Source organism: Gymnoscopelus braueri, assembly GCF_963280865.1.
Source record: "Gymnoscopelus braueri genome assembly, chromosome: 15".
In the NCBI taxonomy this organism is placed as follows: domain Eukaryota; kingdom Metazoa; phylum Chordata; class Actinopteri; order Myctophiformes; family Myctophidae; genus Gymnoscopelus; species Gymnoscopelus braueri.
In genome coordinates, this window is record NC_137620.1 from 28,907,101 (window position 1) to 28,926,024 (window position 18,924).

The following is an 18,924-nucleotide window of genomic DNA, read 5'->3' on the forward strand; positions in this document are numbered from 1 at the left end:
CACAGTTGTTCACAAAGTGTTTTCAACCTAAAGAACGAGGCAATCCATTATTTTAGGTTTTGGGGCAGGCTGGCAGACAAGAAGTTCAATCTTGTTTAATCATTGTTGTTTGTTTTAGGCGGAGCTTTGCTCATTCACTTCAACCATCCATTCCAGTCATACACAGATGCCCATGTCTGTTTAAATACCTTCAGTGGCAAGTGGTAAGACTCTGCGGCACACATTTTATTAGACTGTGTCTGTGCGGAGACAATTTGTCCCATAGGCCAGTGGTTGTGGTTCTCAACCTGTGGGTCAGGACCCCCAGGGGCGTCCCCACAGGATTTTAGGGGGATCCCCAGATGACAGTGAAGTGACAATTTAAGGACTTTTAAGACCATTTTAATACATAAAAAAAAGGAAAAGACCTTTTTACGGCATCAAAAGGAATCAACAAACTATACTATAAAAACTGGTTAAACATTGGCCAAATTGTCAAATAATATAAGAAATAGACAAACATTGTGAAAATAGGCCGACCTACAAGCGTTGCGAGGCGTTATGAGCTTGTAGATCTGCTATTTTCACAATATTTATCTGTGGAACTGAGTCAAACTAAATTAGATGCCTCCACTCCTACATTCCAAGTGCTTGTCAGGGTGGAGGGTCCCCAGTTCAAATATGATTGTTTTGGGGGGGGGGGGTCGCGGCCTGTAAAGGTTGAAAACCACTGGACTCGTCCACGTGCACAAATTGGCCCTGTCCTAGTGTGTGTATCTGACATGTTTGTGCACAGTGGAGAGGAGAGAAGAAATGTTGAATTGTTTGTGTACAAGTTTATGTCATGTTGTTTTCCATTTGGTCCATTAGGCAGTGCATCATGCATAGAGGCGTGTGTAACTGTTAACATGTTTGTTTTTCTCAAGGCCTTGTTGGAGTTAATGAAGCCGTGTCACCCTAATTGACACGTCTTTAAAAGGAAATTATTAAATGAATAACAACGTTAAAATGTATTACGCTCATGACCTTGGACCACTATTCCTCTATTTTGAACACAAACAAATCTCCCTGCCAAAGCTAGGAATCTGAGAGCCAAACCTAAACAATGACTAAAATGAGACTTCCTGGTACAGGCCCGTTGACATTGGATGTAAGGTAGACTTTGGGGACAGGGACAGTGGTTAATGGTTAATGTTTTTTTTTCTTGCTTGAAGAGCAGGCTTTAACCATTTCCAATTCAATGGTTGTTGTGAATTTTGAAGTCATGTGAGTGAGAGAGATGAAGAGCTGACACAAAGTGTGTGTGTGTGTGTGTGTGTGTGTGTGTGTGTGTGTGTGTGTGTGTGTGTGTGTGTGTGTGTGTGTGTGTGTGTGTGTGTGTGTGTGTGTGTGTGTGTGTGTGTGTGTGTGTGTGTGTGTGTGTGTGTGTGTGTGCGTGCGTGCGTGCGTGCGTGCGTGCGTGCGTGCGTGCGTGCGTGCGTGCGTGCGTGCGTGCGTGCGTGCGTGCGTGCGTGCGTGCGTGCGTGCGGCCGCACACGTGTGAGTGTGGGGTGGGGGACTCGACCGCAAAGGTGATGCCAGGATTGGGTCAAAACAAAACAGTAGAATCAACTTTTTTTTAAACCCTCTATACGTGACCAGGGATGCCTTTATACTTGGTCCACTTGTTTTCTCAACCTAAGTGCTTTGTTTATTTTCTCAGGACTGGGGGTTGCCAGAAGGTTTAGCACACTTCCTCTACCTCTGGAGGGGTTTGTGTATAGAACAGGGACATTTTAACAGCATTAACATGACCCGTGACCTCAGGCGTTGTCTTTTCTTGGTTAATCACATCAATCATTTGGTCTGTTTTGCAAAAATATCTCGTATTACTATCTCTAGTAGTCTTTTGAATGAAACAATTGACATGTTTGAATACAAATATAAGAAGCCAATCATAAAGAGGCCATTCATAGTATTTTATCTTAAGGTGAGATAAACATTTAAAAAAAAACATTCCCCTTCTCTCTGTTCAACCTGACTTACCAGGATGTTGGTTAAAGTTTAACCACAGTAAAGTATTAAATTATGTTATCTACACTTTAAAGTCACTGCTGGCAAAGCAAGAACTATGTATATTATTCAAAAAGTAGTCACCAATTTTGTCTTTTCACCTTGGTTAAAGATTGCTTTCCGGCCTGTGACGGTGACCCCTTCTAATTTCCCACATTCGAGAGGCGTAGAAAGGAGACCTCAGGAAATCGAACGCTCTGTCAGGTTAGTGTTGTAGTAAAGGGGCAGTGAGCCATTTTAGAAGGTCACTGAATACGAAATGAGTTCAAAAGTGTTAAACATTGACTAGACCAACCCCACCCCTCCCCCTTTCCTAAATGTTCCCCTAAAAAAATTCTCCCACAGGAGACAAAGCACCTTCATCTTGGCCGATCGCCAGGACAGGAGATAAGAGGTAAGGCACAGTCTGGCATTGGTGTGAGCCCCCTTGCAAGCCTGGAGGCCTGAATAATTCAACGCCTGAGATAAATTTGCCTCTTATGAAGTCATGCAAGGAGTGAGAGAGAGAGAGTTATTATTATCTATAATGCTTCTATGTGCATAGCTAATTTCCCTTATACATATGTCATGCTCATCCTGTTAATAGGCTGCTCTGTGACAGAAATAGAGATGACAGGCAGCGAGAGACAAGAGACGGGTGTCGCCGTTCTTTCCAAGGTAAGCGCTACGGCAAACACACAAACACACGCATGGGACAAGAGTCAATATTTGCCACAGATCCTCCTGTTGCTTACTCACGTCCTGCACCGTCAACCGCGTTTAGCTTCTAACAGGTTTTTCACCATGAAACCAAAGTGTGTGTTTGCGCGTGTGTGTGTGTGTATGTATAGGCAGGTTAAGCTTAAAGCCTAGAACCATGGGTGGGGTCATGTACCCTTGTGTGCATTTTTTTTCTTTATTTTTTTAAAACATTTTCCCACCACATGTAAATGCTCCTATCCTTGTCAACGCCTCGAAAGACAACCCTCCCTCCGGCGGTACGAAATGACATAACGCCGAACGCAACACGACTGGTGGGGTGCCTGGTGACTCTGCCAGTTAGTCCACGGACCATATGCTCCCTGTGAGTCGCGAGCAGGACCCCGGGTTCAAATCCGTCTCCCATCTCGTCTCAAATGTCTCCGTTATCTCTCTGACCTTGGTTTCCTGACTCTCTACAGACTGTTATATAAAGCAAAAAAAAAGTATGCATTCTTTTCAATGACAGTAATATTTATTCAAATAAGTCATTCTTCTCTCCTTCTTTATTTGTACGACCTTGTTGAGGAATGGAACTCTTGTCTGTGTCCGTGACGTGTGTACCATTGTGTAACATTATTTTGTGAGATCCAATGGAGGAAAGCAACTAAATACATTTACTCAAATCCTGTACTTTTACTTTACTCGAGTATTTCAATTTGTTTTGATACTGGTGAAATAAACATCAAAGATTCTTTGCTACAAGCAGAATCTGCAAAAGCTACAGTACTTAAAGATGTTGCAAGTTCCTCCTCTTTCTGGTAATCCTTGGCGGCAGGATGATCTGAGCATTTACGAGTACCAGCTGCAGGGTCATCAGCTGGGAGCCATCCTTCCATGATGTTTTTCGCCCCAGAGCATCCCAGGATGGTGGGGCAGCGGTCAGGCCAGGGACATCTCCCTGCCATTCCCTACAGCTGGACTCGGGAGCTGGACTTTAGGGTTAGGGTTAGGGTCCTCTTATCTAAATATTTTAACTTTTTGTTTTTTGGTAAATTGCCATAATTGATTGCAAAGGAGCCGCAAGTCATTTATAACATACTGATGAGGAAAGGATAAATCAATGGTTCTCAAACATTTTCATGTCAAGCACCCCCAAAGTGATTATGCATTTGGCCACAGACCCCCATCTGAAAATATTTTGCGCCAGGGTCAAAATGATTGAAAATAGCCGATCTGCACACTATTAATACATCGGCAATTTTTGAATATTCAAAGTATAAAATAGGGTTAAAGTGGTTAAACTGCTCCTCGTTCCTCCCCTGGAACCGACACAAGGACCCCTGGGGGTCCCCACTTTGAGAACCACTGAACCACTGAGATAAATGACCCTTTCATTACCATGCCCGGGGGTTAAAGGATGCAGAGAGGAGAGAAGGAAATGAGAAACAATGTGAAGATAGATGGATGGTTTAACAAAAAAAAAAGAAATGGGTGAGTTTACCAGTCAATGGTCATTGCTGCAGAACTGAGGTTGTAATCACTGTGATGGACATACAAACAGGTTAAATTAAACACAATAATCACCTTCAGTTCATTTACATAATTGTATTTTATTAGTGTCAACAAATCTCAAATTAGCTCGTCCATGGTAGCAGTTTCTTAAATTCATCACACTGTACAATACACAATATAATAGGCCTATATACACACTGTACACTCAGATATCAAAACATTCTCAAAACATGAACAGGTTCAAGGTCATAGCCAGTTAAAAAAATAAAAACGAGGAGGCAAATTTGACACTGAAAATGAATTTAAAAAAAGGGTTTTTGATTACCATAGATAAAGAAGCGGACAAAATATAGACAGGTTATCTCAAACAAGATTATAAGAGCTCTCGAGGGGGGCTCCAGGGGTTTCGGAATATATATATATTTTTTTAATCTAATTCTAACAAACAAAATCTTGTATGGAGTCCCTGGCATGAAGTCATTTCAGATGGGCGTTCACGGCCAAATCCATATTTATTTGGGTGTCCTTTACATGGAAAAGGTTTAAGAACCACCAGCAGCACTAGTCTGCTGCTGGTGTCAATTCAGCATAAAAGGTTGAGCTACATCTTAACTGTGTTGCCTCAACCTTAACAAGACTGCCCTAAATATGTAGTGCTGTTGTTGGAAGGAATAAACACAAAAGCACCCAGGAGGAAGTGGACTGGGAAAGGGGGAGGAGCCAAATCTAGTTCCTGTTTCTGTACAGCCTCAACCTTGACGTCAATCTTGACATCATCTCCTTTTTTCCAAGCAGGATGGAAAGAGAGAGGTATACAGTAGACTTAAGACTACTTAAATGTTTTTATGGCATGGCATTGAAGGGGTCAGCCGTCTAGAACGGTGATTCTCAACCTGTGGGCGAGGGCACACTGGTGGGCCATGAGGATATTGCAAGTGGGCTCCAAAATAATTGGCAAAACAAAAATATTTGAATTATATAATTTTAATATAAAAAATTATAATGTAAAATAAAAGCCATGGTATTGAGTTTTTCTTTAAAATCTTGCAAACATGAGTTTATTGTGATTACCAATAGCCAGACCACATTGATTAATTGACCCTTAAAACAGGGGTCTTCAACGTTTTTCAGGCCAAGGACCCCCTAGCTGAGAGATGAAGCAGGGACCCCCTCTACATATTGTGTAAAATTGTGTTTCAGATTAGACTTATACTTTTTACTTGGTCTGCTCTTTCCCTGTACACCTATACCTCTTTGCCAAAAATAGCTGATCTACAAGCTCACAACGCCTTGCAGTGCGAGGCGTTGTGAGCCTGTAGATCTGCTATTTTTGGCTAAGTTCTCCTCAGAAAAAGGATGCTAGGGTTCAAGTGGTTAATATAAAAACAAAAAACATATCACACAAAGATTTGGCGGCCCCATGTAGTAACTCTGAGGACCCCCTAGGGGTCCTGAACACCCTCTTGAAGACCCCTGCCTTAGAATAAACATGGTCTCAAAATGCACACGGCCCACTCATCTGACCACTTCACACAGCGGCCTAGTTGCGGTCAGATGGATGGTTGGGCTGCAAACGCTTTCGAGATTTTCATGTGGGCCGCGATCCAGAAAATATAGTGATCCCCTCCCCTGGTCTAGAAAGTGTGTTCATCTGTGACGTCTGCCCCATTATGGAGTACGTCTGCCAAATTAGTAACTTGTTGCTATCCATAGCTACAGATCGCACAAGGAAGCCATGCCATTATTAGACCCTGTATGGCACACAAAGTACATTGTGGCAATCAAAAGACTTCCAAATTCAGAACCATTAACACATAATCACTTCATCTTATAAAATCTTAATTTGAGAGGGGAAAAAAGTGCTATAGAATGGAATGACAATGCAATCTTTGAAAAGACATTCAGTCTACTTGATTTGTACAATATGAAATCATTTTGGCTCACTGAGAGACACTGACACACACATATTATGCGTGCAAACACACAAGCAAGACCAGATACAGTACATTTGGAGGCAAGATGAATGATACAATTGCATTCCTAAAACCGTTTGTCAACAACCACTTCTGGTGGTAGCGAACAAAAATCTAGCTGTCCATTCATTGTTGGTCTCAAACACTCAAACAAGCACACACACACACACTGAAATGAAGTACATATTCCATTAAAATTGACTGGGCCTTGTTCCCAGTAAACCTAGATAGATAATCCATACAAGATTCATTTATCAGCTGAGTATTTGTTCATGACAATGAACAAAGTGCAGTAGGTAGCATCATCTAGCCTCATGTATTTTCTATTTTCAGTCAATAATTAGGCTCTAGGGGTAACTCAGATTACAGGAGGCAAATCATGTCTCCTTATGAAACTATTTACAGGTTCCAAAAGTGGGTCAATAGGAAAGCAATAGAGTCAGGCACAGCAACAATTTACTTTTTAGTCCAGAGGCTGGACTAGAGCCCAAACTAATCCTCCATTCCTCTGTAAACTGCATTGGAATCAGAAATAAGTGCTGTTGACATCGAAATGTTAGCCTTGATCTGTACTTAGCACCTTTAATAAAAAGGCATTTAAAACGTCTGAGCAGCTTCAGTTATTTGCTTCGAACCATTAACATTCTAGTCCTTTCAGAATTGTCTTTGATTAAGTCTTCGAAGCTTCGATCAAGTCTTCAAAGAAACCGCAGGTTCAAGTGTGTTTTATGTTGCCAGTGTGTTGATGTCAGCCAGTGTGTTATTATGTTGATCCAACATAATAATTTTGGATATTTTTAAAAGGAAAATCGTACAATTCAGCATCACAGAATGCTTCACAGGTCTTTTTGGTATATTATGTCGAAAACGTAAAAATGGAAGGCAGATTGGCAGGTCAGCAGATGCTTTGAAGATGGACACCCTGGATCTCCTCAGATGATGGCTTTGGGTCTCGCTACTTTTGGCATTAAGACACTTTGGATACAGGTTCTGGTCAGTAGTCAGTCCACTTGCTATTCTTAGAGCCCATGAGTTCCTGCCAAGAAAGGCCTATTCAGAGAGTGCAACCCTTGTTCTACCCAGTTCTATCCATTAGAGATAAGGCTGTGCTGAAAGCCGATGTTGGCAGATTGCAGACATTTAGTAGAAGAGTTGGCAGTTTGAAAAAATTATAATTCAGGGATGTTTCCCTGGCTAGCGGATGCTCAACCAACCTGAACACATACAGTAGTGAGAGGGTTATACAGTACCGTCTGTGGTGCTCACACAGACCAATACGGGATGTTATGTTGTGAGAACCAGCTCTTGCCATCACAATCACATAATGGTAATGGGCTTGGACTGGTAATTCCCGGTGTTGACATAGCCACATAGCCATGGTCAGGTGGCTTATTTGGTTTCTCCTTCCTCGTTCGGGAGCCAGAATGTGATCCATGAAGACCAAAACACACACACACGAAATGTTTTGGGAGGGAGAATTGGCGAAACATACATTTAACTGATAAAAGCTCTTGCTCAAACACGCACACGCGCACACACACACACACACACACACACACACAGACAGACACAGACACTTACTTCTACTGTCTGCACTTTTAAGGGCCAATATAATGACATGTCAAGGGTGAGATTCAGAGGTGCCAACATTAGCGTCTCTGCTTCTCGGCCCTGACACCATCACCATCACTCTGTCCCCTGAAGGCATGGGTGCAAACACTCCTGGATTAGAACTCCAGCAATTGTCCGTCCCTCTGGTGGTGATGACGATACGTCTGCATAATTCTCATTATGTCACGTTAGAAATATGTCCCAATTGTTTCAGTCCTCCATTTGGAAAGCCAGACCTTTGTCCTGTGGAGTAAATGCAGGCATTAGATCGATCTGTTTGGGGAAATGGTGGCTCAATTCTGCAAGATGATAAAAAATAAGACAAATTACCTGGGCTTTTCTCACTTGTCATCTGTTTTTTCTGCCTCCTCCTGGTAGGGAAAAAAACAAACATCTTGATTAAAAAGAGAAAAACAATCATTAGATAGACGGATTCTAAACTCATCCGCAGTGTTGCACATCCAGAATCTGAATATAGCGGACACCTAGGGTACCAAGGGCACCGTAGCTTAGTTAGTGGGCAGTGGTTCTCAATCTTTTTCATGTCAAGGACCGCCAAATTGACACTTATTAGCCCGCAGACCTCCATTTGAAAAGATTCTTTACAGCTCTAGCAGTGATTCTCAACCATTTTAATTTCAAGGACCCCCAGTTTGACATGCATTAGAGGCTACGGACCCCCATTTAACGGCATTTCTATCTCTGGGACCCCAATTTATATAGTAAAATCAAGGTTGATTTAACTCTGAGAGTGTACAAATGGACCCGTTTGGTCCATTTGGTTCCATTTGTACACTCTCAGAGTTACCAACCCATAAGGGTCAATTTGGTTCCTAACTATCCATCATTTACCTGGGGACCCCCTGGAACTCCTTCAAGGACCCCTGTTGTGACTACCCGAACTAGGCTACTTTGATTGATCAGACGTGGTCAGACGTTCCGCATTGTTTCCGCATTCATTCAGCCCAACTTCCAAGTTAATTCTGTCAGCAGTGAAGCGGGTGAAAAGCAGCTGTGGTTTGGAAAGAGACAACTTCCAGGAGGTACAAACAAAGACCCCGGAAATCTCTCTTTAGCGACCATTCATAAACACAACCTATCGCTAGAAAGGGCAAAACCTCCAATACATCCGTCACAAATTCCCTGGAGTGTGTCGCACTCGTGATATCCAGGTATTAATTTAACCATCCGTTCCGGCAGTGCTGGCTGTAGTGTACTGCTGCTTGAGTCGCCACCAATAGCATGAGCCCTGGTGGGCGGGGTCTGGCTTCCAGAACACCAGAATGTGTCCCAAACCAAACAGACTTCGGTTGTTTTGGGGTAGTATGCAGATACCGTTAACCCCTAAAGCCCCCCCCCGCACGCTCATCATAACCATTTCAGCAGCCATCAGCTGGGTGAAGCTGAAAGTACATTTTGTCATTATTGAGCTAATACTGTAGCACTTATTACATTTTCCTATATGCTCATACTTTATTGTTTCCAATTAAAGTAGAATGTCTACCGTTCTTGAGAGCTGAAGCTACGGCAGAACAATGCCACATCACATCAGTGCCGATGACGTTCCATACAAACCTCAACTTAAAGCCAACATACGCAAACCCTCCCCAACGTTTGACAAAAGACAGCAAAGATTCTAATTATGTGACACTACAGTATGTCACTGTTCTATTAATAGGAGGCTGACTTCGTGGATGTTGTGCCAATACCCAGGGCTATTTCAATGGCATATAGACAGCTGCCTCGGTTGATAAATGTTCACTGAATGCGGAAGCCCAGAGACAACAAAGTGGGCGTACAGTACAATGTACTGTACTGTCTACAGAGCAGCTACGCAAAATGTCACAAGGCAAGACAGTGTTGACCTGTTGATATGCAGGTGACACAAACATGGGTACATTCTCTTTCTACTACTCTGCCACCCTTAAAAAATGTGGATCACTGGCTTCTTTTAAAACAGGCCTGAAAATCCATCTATCAGGAGACCACAAGGGGATATAAACACATTTTCCCATTGAAAGAGGTGGCATTCACTGCCAAAATGTTCTATTTTTTCTACTTTGTACATAGTACAGTGTTTTATATTTGTTGATGATATGTATTATTGTGTTATTTTTATGCTATGTTGATGAATTGAATACATAGGAGCACAATGGAAACAAGTCCCCTAGACTTTTTTTGTGTTATCCTTTTAGCCTAAATGTCGGACTGTACCTTGTACTGTTTGATTGCTTAAATACTTTATTAGTCAGAAATGCAAACACTGCAGAGAAAAAAAACACTGAGTGTAATAATTGTCGATTCTTACACTCTCAGAGTGAAATGAACACTGTGGATTTTACTGTAAGCATTGCTGTTCACTCTAACAGCGACTAGGTCCATTGACTGACAGAGATCAGAAAGGATCAAACGAAAAAGTTGCAGTTACACACACACACACACACACACACACACACACGACTGACCTGCTTGGACTCCGAGAGGGTCCGACTTTCGGGTCTGGGCTCCGCCTCCGTGGGAGACGCAGGGACGCTCCCATTGGAGTCTGTAACCAGCAGGGTCCGTCTCTCCCTGGTCTGCTTGTCACACTTAGTCACGCGAAACCTGGGATAGAGAGATACATCAGGGGTTCAAGAAAACATCTGCAACTTGGGAACCCAAATAAAGACATTAGTCTCTTCTTACTCAAGACAAATACCATAAGCCATTTTAGGGCTCATCCCACTTGGAAGAAACATCACTCACCCAAATGGCAAAAATATATTACTATACTATATGGAACTCTTTCAAGGCAAGCTCTTGCAAAAGGAAATGAAATAACAAATTCAACAAATTAAATACTAACTCTTTCCTTTCACTCCACTCCCAAAATGTGTCTTTATCTATTTGCCATGTCACTACAATAAGATATTTCCAATGTAAATATCTTATTGTCTTGTTAATATATAGTGTATAAAATGTTATCAACATGACTATTTGAAATGCATGTTGATAAACATTTAGTTATTGGGGGCAATGGTCGCCTCAGCTTGATTCCCCCGCATCCATTCCCATCTCAATGACTGACACACACACACACACACACACACACACACACACACACACACACACACACACACACACACACACACACACACACACACACACACACACACACACACACACACACACACACACACACACACACACACACACACACACACACACACACACACACACACACACACACACACACACACACAAAAGCTTTGAACAACATGAGCAAATTAATATTCTCGTCCTGGTCACGCTGACCCTGTGCGTTCAGGGCCATTCATCTGGATGTGCAAATGAAAAACAGCCATGCCACACATCCTAATCAGCACACAGCAAGACACAGGCTGGGTGCAGCGCACTGGGAAGAACACCCTGGGCTCACACCACGGGATTTACAGAGAACTGACTCTGTTAAGAGCAAACACACTTGAACTTCTTGAAGATGACACTCATGGGCTTCATGGCACATTATTATTAGTGCATCCAGATACTCCGGTCAGAGGTTAACTCTGTCTGTTGTCAGTTGTCTGTTGAGAGCTGGGAACACTCATAACATCTCTGATGACATTTTTTGGAATGAGCCTATAAAATGGAACTTGTCTGCATCCCACCGGTTATGAGGTCAAAACTATTCCTCCGGCATGCATCCAGGTACCAAGGGTCCACTGACAGTAGTGGTAGTTGTATGTTTTACTGTAATCATCATAACTTCCTAACCATAAGGTTAGGCGAAAACAGCTGCGAGCTGTGTGAAAGTGGTCGCTGCTTTGTGCACCGTTACACGCTCATCCCTCTCGCTCACAGAATAGAAGAATTATCGAAACAGATTTTCACCCGACGTCACCGGGTGTGATTATCTTTCCGTTCGAAAAATCTAATTGAATAGGAAATTTGATTGCGTTTCAACCATCTCTGATAATGTGAAAGTGGAAATCAATCACAGAGGAAAATTGCACAGGCTTAATGCTTCCAAAAGCATATTCATGAGCCGCCCCTGTCAAAGGTTCAGCTCATAATAAAGTATGTGCAGTACACAATCCTTGTATTAGCCGAGTTGTATAACTTTTTGATGAGCCCTTGTATATGCATATTATAGACACTGTCAGATGAAAACCTCACAACTCTTTGGTGGTATTCGTGTTTTCAGACAAAGGGATTGCATGTCTTAAAGGCGCTGCAATTGATATTTTTTTATAGTAACCATTGCTATTTTCCAGTTTTTATTTGTCACTGAGTTATACAGGTACAAGCAGTGACATGTTGTTGGGACTTTTCCCCGCAGATTGTGCTACATAACGAACACATAACGTAATCATAATTAGCAGTGTTTCCGTGTGAGGCCAATTTCTGATCAAAAACGGCAATGTTTACCCAAATGTGCAAAGTGACTATATATGCAGATGGGCAAAGCAACAGGATGAATCAAAGTGTCACGTGTATACTCTATACATACTGTAGCAGGAGCAGCATTTCTCAAACAAGAACATAATGATCAAGCATAGAGACAGTGTCATACTAATACTTATTGTCTTATGTTTTCCAGTTTTGTTTTTGTTTTATGGCCATGTCCACATCCTTCAGTAAACAGAAAGTACATATTCAGGTGGGTTACAAATGTCACCAATCAGGTGAGAACCCCACAAACATCATTTATCAGCTTGTGTTCCAGTTCCAATTATGTCTGTCTGTTCATTTATTTGATTAAATCACTTCCAATTTCACTTGTTTATCCTGTATCCCATACGAGTTCTCTATCCTGATTGGATCAAATTGGTATCCCGACCTGAACATTTATTTTCTGTTTATTAAAGAGCTGGAGAGACAGGGAGACCTCTGTTACTGAACAAACACTCAATTACTATCAGAATATAGAGCTATTTCAAAAATACATATATATACAAAAATATTTAATTTGACCTGAGGGTCAGTCTTGAACATTCCTGAAAGAATTGACAACTTGAACTAAACATATGGTTCGTCAAGCACATGTGCACAACCGCAAAATTGTTGTCCGTTTCCTTTTCCGCTCTTTGTGACTCCACCCCACCTCTGACACACACACACTCCTACCTCCCCACAGCTAGAACGGTGATCTCCCCGAGTTGGCTGCGTCGTTGCTCCGACTTGCGGGCCGAGGGCCTCCTCATCAGGGGCCACTTCTTCTGGTTGCAGCGGCTGCATATGTTCTTGCCCCCCGGGCCACCGATGGTATGCAAGTGGTTGCAGGTGTGTTTGGCGGCCCCTGCTGGTGCCCCAGGTGACACAGGGGTCAGTGGGGGTGTAGGGGTGGACGGGGAGGTCGGGGTGACAGGAGGACTGGAGTAAAGGGGGGGGGGGGGGGAAGAGAGAGAGAGAGAGAGGAGCAGAGTTATAGTGTTGTATGTTTGGTTCAGTTCAGTTTAGATTCAGTTAGTTTCCAGAGTGGATTTGCTTGTTTCAGTTTAGTTTTTATTTATTTTATCCTATATTAAAATTGGCTGAAGGGAGGACTGGCCAGCGGGCCGACCTCTGACGTCATGCTCATGTCACCATGACTCAGCCATAACCATATAAGGAGTTCCAAATGCAGCTACGCCAAAATATGGAGTGTGTTGTCTAACCTCAATGTGTCGTCACTCGTCATGGCATCAGGCGCAAACAAATCAGTCAGCTCCATATGGGCACAAAAGGGGGCATGCCTTTTATGCCCACAAAAGGGGGCATGCCCCCTTTTGTGGGCATAAAAGGGACAAGGTCTGACAGATAAGAGATCTCCATATATGGGCATATCAGTTGGATCGGCGGTGCGATGAGGGCCGCGTAGCGGCCTGAACGTCTAGTTGTTAAAAAATGATACGTTTTAGTTTTCTTTTTTTATAAATATATCTACATTATATAAAATAGTATAGTAGAATTTGTCAGGGGCCAGTTTTAAGAAGTTCAGAATAGGTATCACAATAAAACAACACATAGGCAGGTATGAACATAGATCTCCACCTAGCGATGCATCTCTGAGGGCTTCTGAATGCAGGTTAACAAACACCCACTGCTTTGGAAACCCATCATGTCACACCAACCTAACATGAAGGACTGCCTAAAGACTTTGGATTGGTTCCGCAACGATTTGTTTAATGGATTTTTTTTTTAGAGACGGACTTGTGAGTCTGGAGGAGAGGTTATTAAGTCAGGAATAACAGGCCCGGGTGCATGCGGCACACGCAGACCAGTCGAGGTCAACACTGCACTGATTAAAACGCTAAAGGAAGCGCTGTGAGGATATTTTGGGCGTCATTTTCAATTCCACCTTATGAATCATGAAAGGATATGCATGTGCACATGCTAGCTCCTCATTACAGCCGTGAGCAAATTGCCAGTACAGTCAGTTGGCGTGTCATTGCATGATGAAAGTAATATTTTAGACTATAATCGATAGGAAACCAAATGCTCTAGTCTAGAGCAGAGGTCTTCAACAGGGGGTCCGCGACCCCTAGGGGGTCCGCGGAGGTACTGCAGGGGGTCCGCAAAATTGTTGTTTGATTAAACAATATTTTGGTTTACAAATTTTTCCCCCCCAAAATGTCAAATTGTCTTTAAACAAAACATGAATCCATAGCAAACAGATAAATAGAGGCACAATGCACAATAACATGGTATGTTTATACATATTTTGTAGAGAATTTTTATTTTGCACACCTTACTGGGGCAGGTGCGTATAGGAGCAGGCAATATAAAACACAATTGTATACATAAATATACAATATATGTGGTATCCCCCCCTACCCTACGAGGTAGGGGGTCCATCTCCCCATCAGTTTGGGGGTCCCTGGCCTGAAAAGGTTGAAGACCCCTGGTCTAGAGGATAAAATCATTCATGTCCTTGGATGAGATGGATCTGTTTTTTACAGCATTGTTCCACACACACTTTCAGTGAAAAGTACACCTCTAATTATTTGCACCTTTGCCTACGAAAGCGTAGCAATAAGAATTGTCCGACTTGTAAACGAAACCCTACGCCAATTTGCTGCCATTTAAAGTTTACGAATTATAGAAAGGTGAAACATGATATGGCAGGCTGACATTAGCACACAGTGATGTGTAAGCAACACTAACATTAAGAATGGGTGTGTTAGATCAAATGCCTGTGTACCAGTGTGCAAGCATTGACAATAGACAGCAGTATTGTCATTGCTACAGTACATTTTACCCCTCTGTAGTTTAAGTTTAAATCTTTAGAGGGCAGCAAACTCACAAAATATACCCTGGGTTTCATTCCCCTTTTAAATCATACTGTGTTAGTAGTCTGTTTTAGCGACACCCCTTGTAGCTCCGTATACGGAAGAAACGCTGAAAAAGGAATGCAGCGAGGATATGTTGGATCATCAAAAATTGTATTTATTAACTGTAAAATACATTAATAAATACATTTCCGTTGCCTCTGTCATTTTGGCTATAACATAATACTTCACACATTACCTGCCAAAAACGGACATGTCCGTCTTTTAAAATACACCCGTTCTTTCTTACCTCCAAAGAACGTTTAACGCTTTTTTTCCCCCCCACACAGAACCAGAGATATCGCGATCCAAAGATTTACTGCTCCATTCACTCCCTAGTTAAAGTTGTACAATGCAGAATCACAAATAACGATTTTTAGCAACCTCTGCTGGTCACTACCGTCACTGCATACAATGTCCGTAGTCCTCGATTACCCAGAATTCCATTTGTTTTCACCGGAAGCCGGAAGTGTTTCAAAAAGCGATCTTTTAATTGTTTTATACTATCTACGGATCGTTTCTCTTAGCGAGTGGAGCATTAGTTACCATGAGCTGTGCTTTCTTTTTCTGTTCTTTTTCGATCTTCCAATCCTACATTCTCTTAAAATCAGCGTGAGGTTCCTTTTTGTTATTAGCGCGGTAGTTCCTGGCCAAACAGGAAACCGTTGCGGTAGTTGACGTCGGCCAGGACGTCATGACGTTGGCCAGGAACGTCATTTTCCCGGGAAAGCCCCCCCCGTCCACGTTCAATAGAAAATATATAAATAAAAGGCTTCCGGGGGTGAAATTCATGGAGTGGGTGTTGTGAAACTTTTGCCACTCACAAAAGATATACAATTTAACTTTAGTTTTGTTGAAAACGTTACCTAGTATGCCTTTAAAATTTTGTATCTCGGCTTCTGTGTACTTTATTTTTTTTACCATGTATTTTTGGGTGAAACATGCTATTTTCAACTGGCTGCAATTATGGAACGATTACCGCGATCAGATTTTTTCCCCCACGATTCTACGAGACTCCTGAGTGTGTAATGAGGGGATCACCGTGAGGATGGTGATCACGGAAAATATTTTGTGACTACTTAAAAAATGTTTAAAAAAATGTTTAAAAATCTTTTAAAATGCTGGCACTGGGTGGGAATTAAAAAAAAAACTCTGTCAGGGAATATGTTAATAGTGTTGTTTAGAGTTGTCAAAAAACACGTATGTGGAATGGTTATTGTGAAAAGACAAACAAGTGAAAGATTATATAAGAAAATAATGTTCCAGGCAATGGGCCTGCATTCAGTTCAATTCAGACCCTAACTATCTACAACAAAACATATTTTGAAAAAAGGATAAAAGAGTTCCGCTCAGACCTAGAAGGCACTGGCAAAACACAGCACTTCATTTGACTTGGTATTTTAGTGTAGGACTGAAGAGTGATCTTTTATTGTAATTTCTTAATTTCTAAATGGCAGCAATAATCATAATCATAATCAATAGACCCCTGTAGTCTGGTAACAACTAATGGGGATCCAAATAAACAAACAGTCATCAGCCTGCTCTCTGGGGCTATTAGCCAACACAGCCAAATCTAGAGTATCAATCTAACTCTGGAGCGTACAAATGGACCCTAAATAACATCCTATGGGTCCATTGTTGACAATTATGCTTCAAAGTCCAAATGGCATCCCTATCTCTGCCAATATATGTCAGAGCCAATTGACAGTTATGAGGCAATACTCAAGTGGTTTACATACAAGTTAGAGGAAATCATTCCTACAGAACGAACACACTGATGTGTTGGTTTGAACAAGCATCAGTTCACAGCAGCACCACTCTCCTTTGTTTGTCATTTCTCATCCTGCTTGTGTGTGTGTGTGCGTGCGCGTGCGTGCGTGCGTGCGCGTGTGTGTGTGTGCATTTCCTTTGATTTGTCTCAATCAATTTGAAGGAGGCACAATATAAATGCACAATATAAATGGCCCTGTGAGATTAGACTGGCCAAAGAGCCATGCTAGCATGAAGATGGACAACGTCGATGAGCGTGTGCATACGTGTGCGCGGCGCGTGCGTGCGCGTGTGAGAAGGAGAAAAAAAAGATGCTGCAAGTGCTGATTCTAAAGATCTAAGATGGAGAGAGAGAGAGCGCGATATGCAGAACACAGAGAGAAGAGAGGGAATGAGCCAATCTGATTCTGAACTGTGAACAACTCCTGCAAGGAGGAGAGGAACCGAGGGACACTGGAGCGGTGTGATCAGAGATGGAGAGGCGTAGAGAGGGAGAAAGAACAGTGGTGGACAGTAATGAAGAACATTTACCCAAGTACAGTATCTGTACTTGAGTATTTGTATTTTGGATACTTATGACTTTCACTCCACTGCATTTTAAAGACAAATATTGTCAAGCTCACAACAACTATTCTCAAAAACAAAATTCCTTGAACATCTTTGAATTTCAATACAGCAATGCATTGATATTAAAAAGGAAATGCACTTTGAAATTTGTACTTTTGAATACATCCACCACTGAGAAAGAGACAGAGAGAGAGGTAAAGCACAAGCAAAAAAACGGAGTTTGCCATTTAATGACAGGGAAAGCAGTGCTGAGGAGAAGAAGTTAAGCACCGCATCCAGAGAGAGTTGAGAGAGAAGAGAGAAGAGAAGAGAGAAGAGAGGAGAGAGGAGAGAGGAGAGAGGAGAGAGGAGAGAAGAGAGGAGAGAGGAGAGAAGAGAGAAGAGAGTTGGTTGGCCACAAAACAGCAGCTCTTCTCTCTCTCTGACAATCCCATGATTTTAACCATTTCTCTCTTCCTCCATCTTCCACAATCTCTCTTCGCTCTCCCTCTGTCTGTCTGTCTCTCTCTCGCTCTCTCTCTTTCAGAACCCCACCCTCACTGCCTTCCCCAGTGTCCCATAAATTGCCCCCACCCACCCACCGGCCCCCACCGCCCCCAACTCTCTCAGTCCCCACCATCTCTAAGTGTTCCGCTGGCAGACTGCCCAACCTGGCTGGGAAAGAGAGAGAGAGAGAGGGGGAGAGAGAGAGAGATTGAGGAAAGAGAGAGAGAGAAAGAGAGAGAGAGAGAGAGAGGGGTAGGGAAACGGAGCAAGCATTACAGGGCTCGAAAAATAGATTGTCAGAGCAACAAAGAGAGAGTGATTGAAACCAATAGACCATGTACTTCAAATGAAAGAACAGGGACCAGAAAGTGGAGGCGAAAACAAGGGGTGGGGGGGAGAGGTAAAACAAAATGTTCAAAGAGAGATTTAGAGAATGTGAGGGAACACTGAGTGATGCTGGGAGACGTCGGGTGAACCGACGACGCTGCTGCCTTGCTAATTTCCCAGGCCAGTGCCCCGTTCCATAGAGCGGAATGCCTCAATACCGAATCCTTGGCAGAGACTACCAACTTTACCCCAAACACATAAAAATACCTCTATATCTCTCTCCCTGTCTTTCTCATCTCACTGGCAAAGCAGTATTACACTCCTGTTCCTCCTTTTGCTCTTCATGTGAATGGCACCAGCAACCAATTGTAGGGTTATTTTTTATTCGCGGCAGCGGAGAAAAGGCTATGAGCGTTGGCATTCCTTGAAACCTTACTTGGACTCGACTTGTTGCAGCCCCGAGACTAAACAGTTTGATGTGGAGCCACCCCACCCCCGACCCACCCCACCCCCAGGAACTACCTGGCACACGATGAATGATTCTAATGTGACAGAGCAAAAGGTCTCAGCCTCTCTCTGCATCTAAAGTCAAACCAATGGCACGCTGAACGCCATGGAGCACATAAGGCAGTAATTTGGAGCATGGTGACATTTTCAGAGCCGTCCCAGCAGACTTG

The 18,924-nt window shown here is 42.7% G+C and overlaps 1 protein-coding gene across 1 annotated transcript in view; it reads right to left on the reverse strand.

Annotated features, from left to right (window-relative positions):
• Positions 1–4,302: 4,302 nt before the first annotated feature.
• Positions 4,303–18,924, reverse strand: part of rell1 (RELT like 1) — a 40,947-nt gene continuing 26,325 nt past the window's right edge. The window contains exons 5-8 of the mRNA XM_080452142.1: positions 12,915–13,160; positions 10,274–10,412; positions 8,139–8,179; positions 4,303–8,051 (exon numbers count right to left, since the gene is read on the reverse strand). Coding sequence (XP_080308268.1) covers positions 8,150–8,179; positions 10,274–10,412; positions 12,915–13,160 — 415 coding nt within the window. The 3' untranslated portion in view covers positions 4,303–8,051; positions 8,139–8,149. The remainder of the gene's footprint in view (positions 8,052–8,138; positions 8,180–10,273; positions 10,413–12,914; positions 13,161–18,924) is intronic.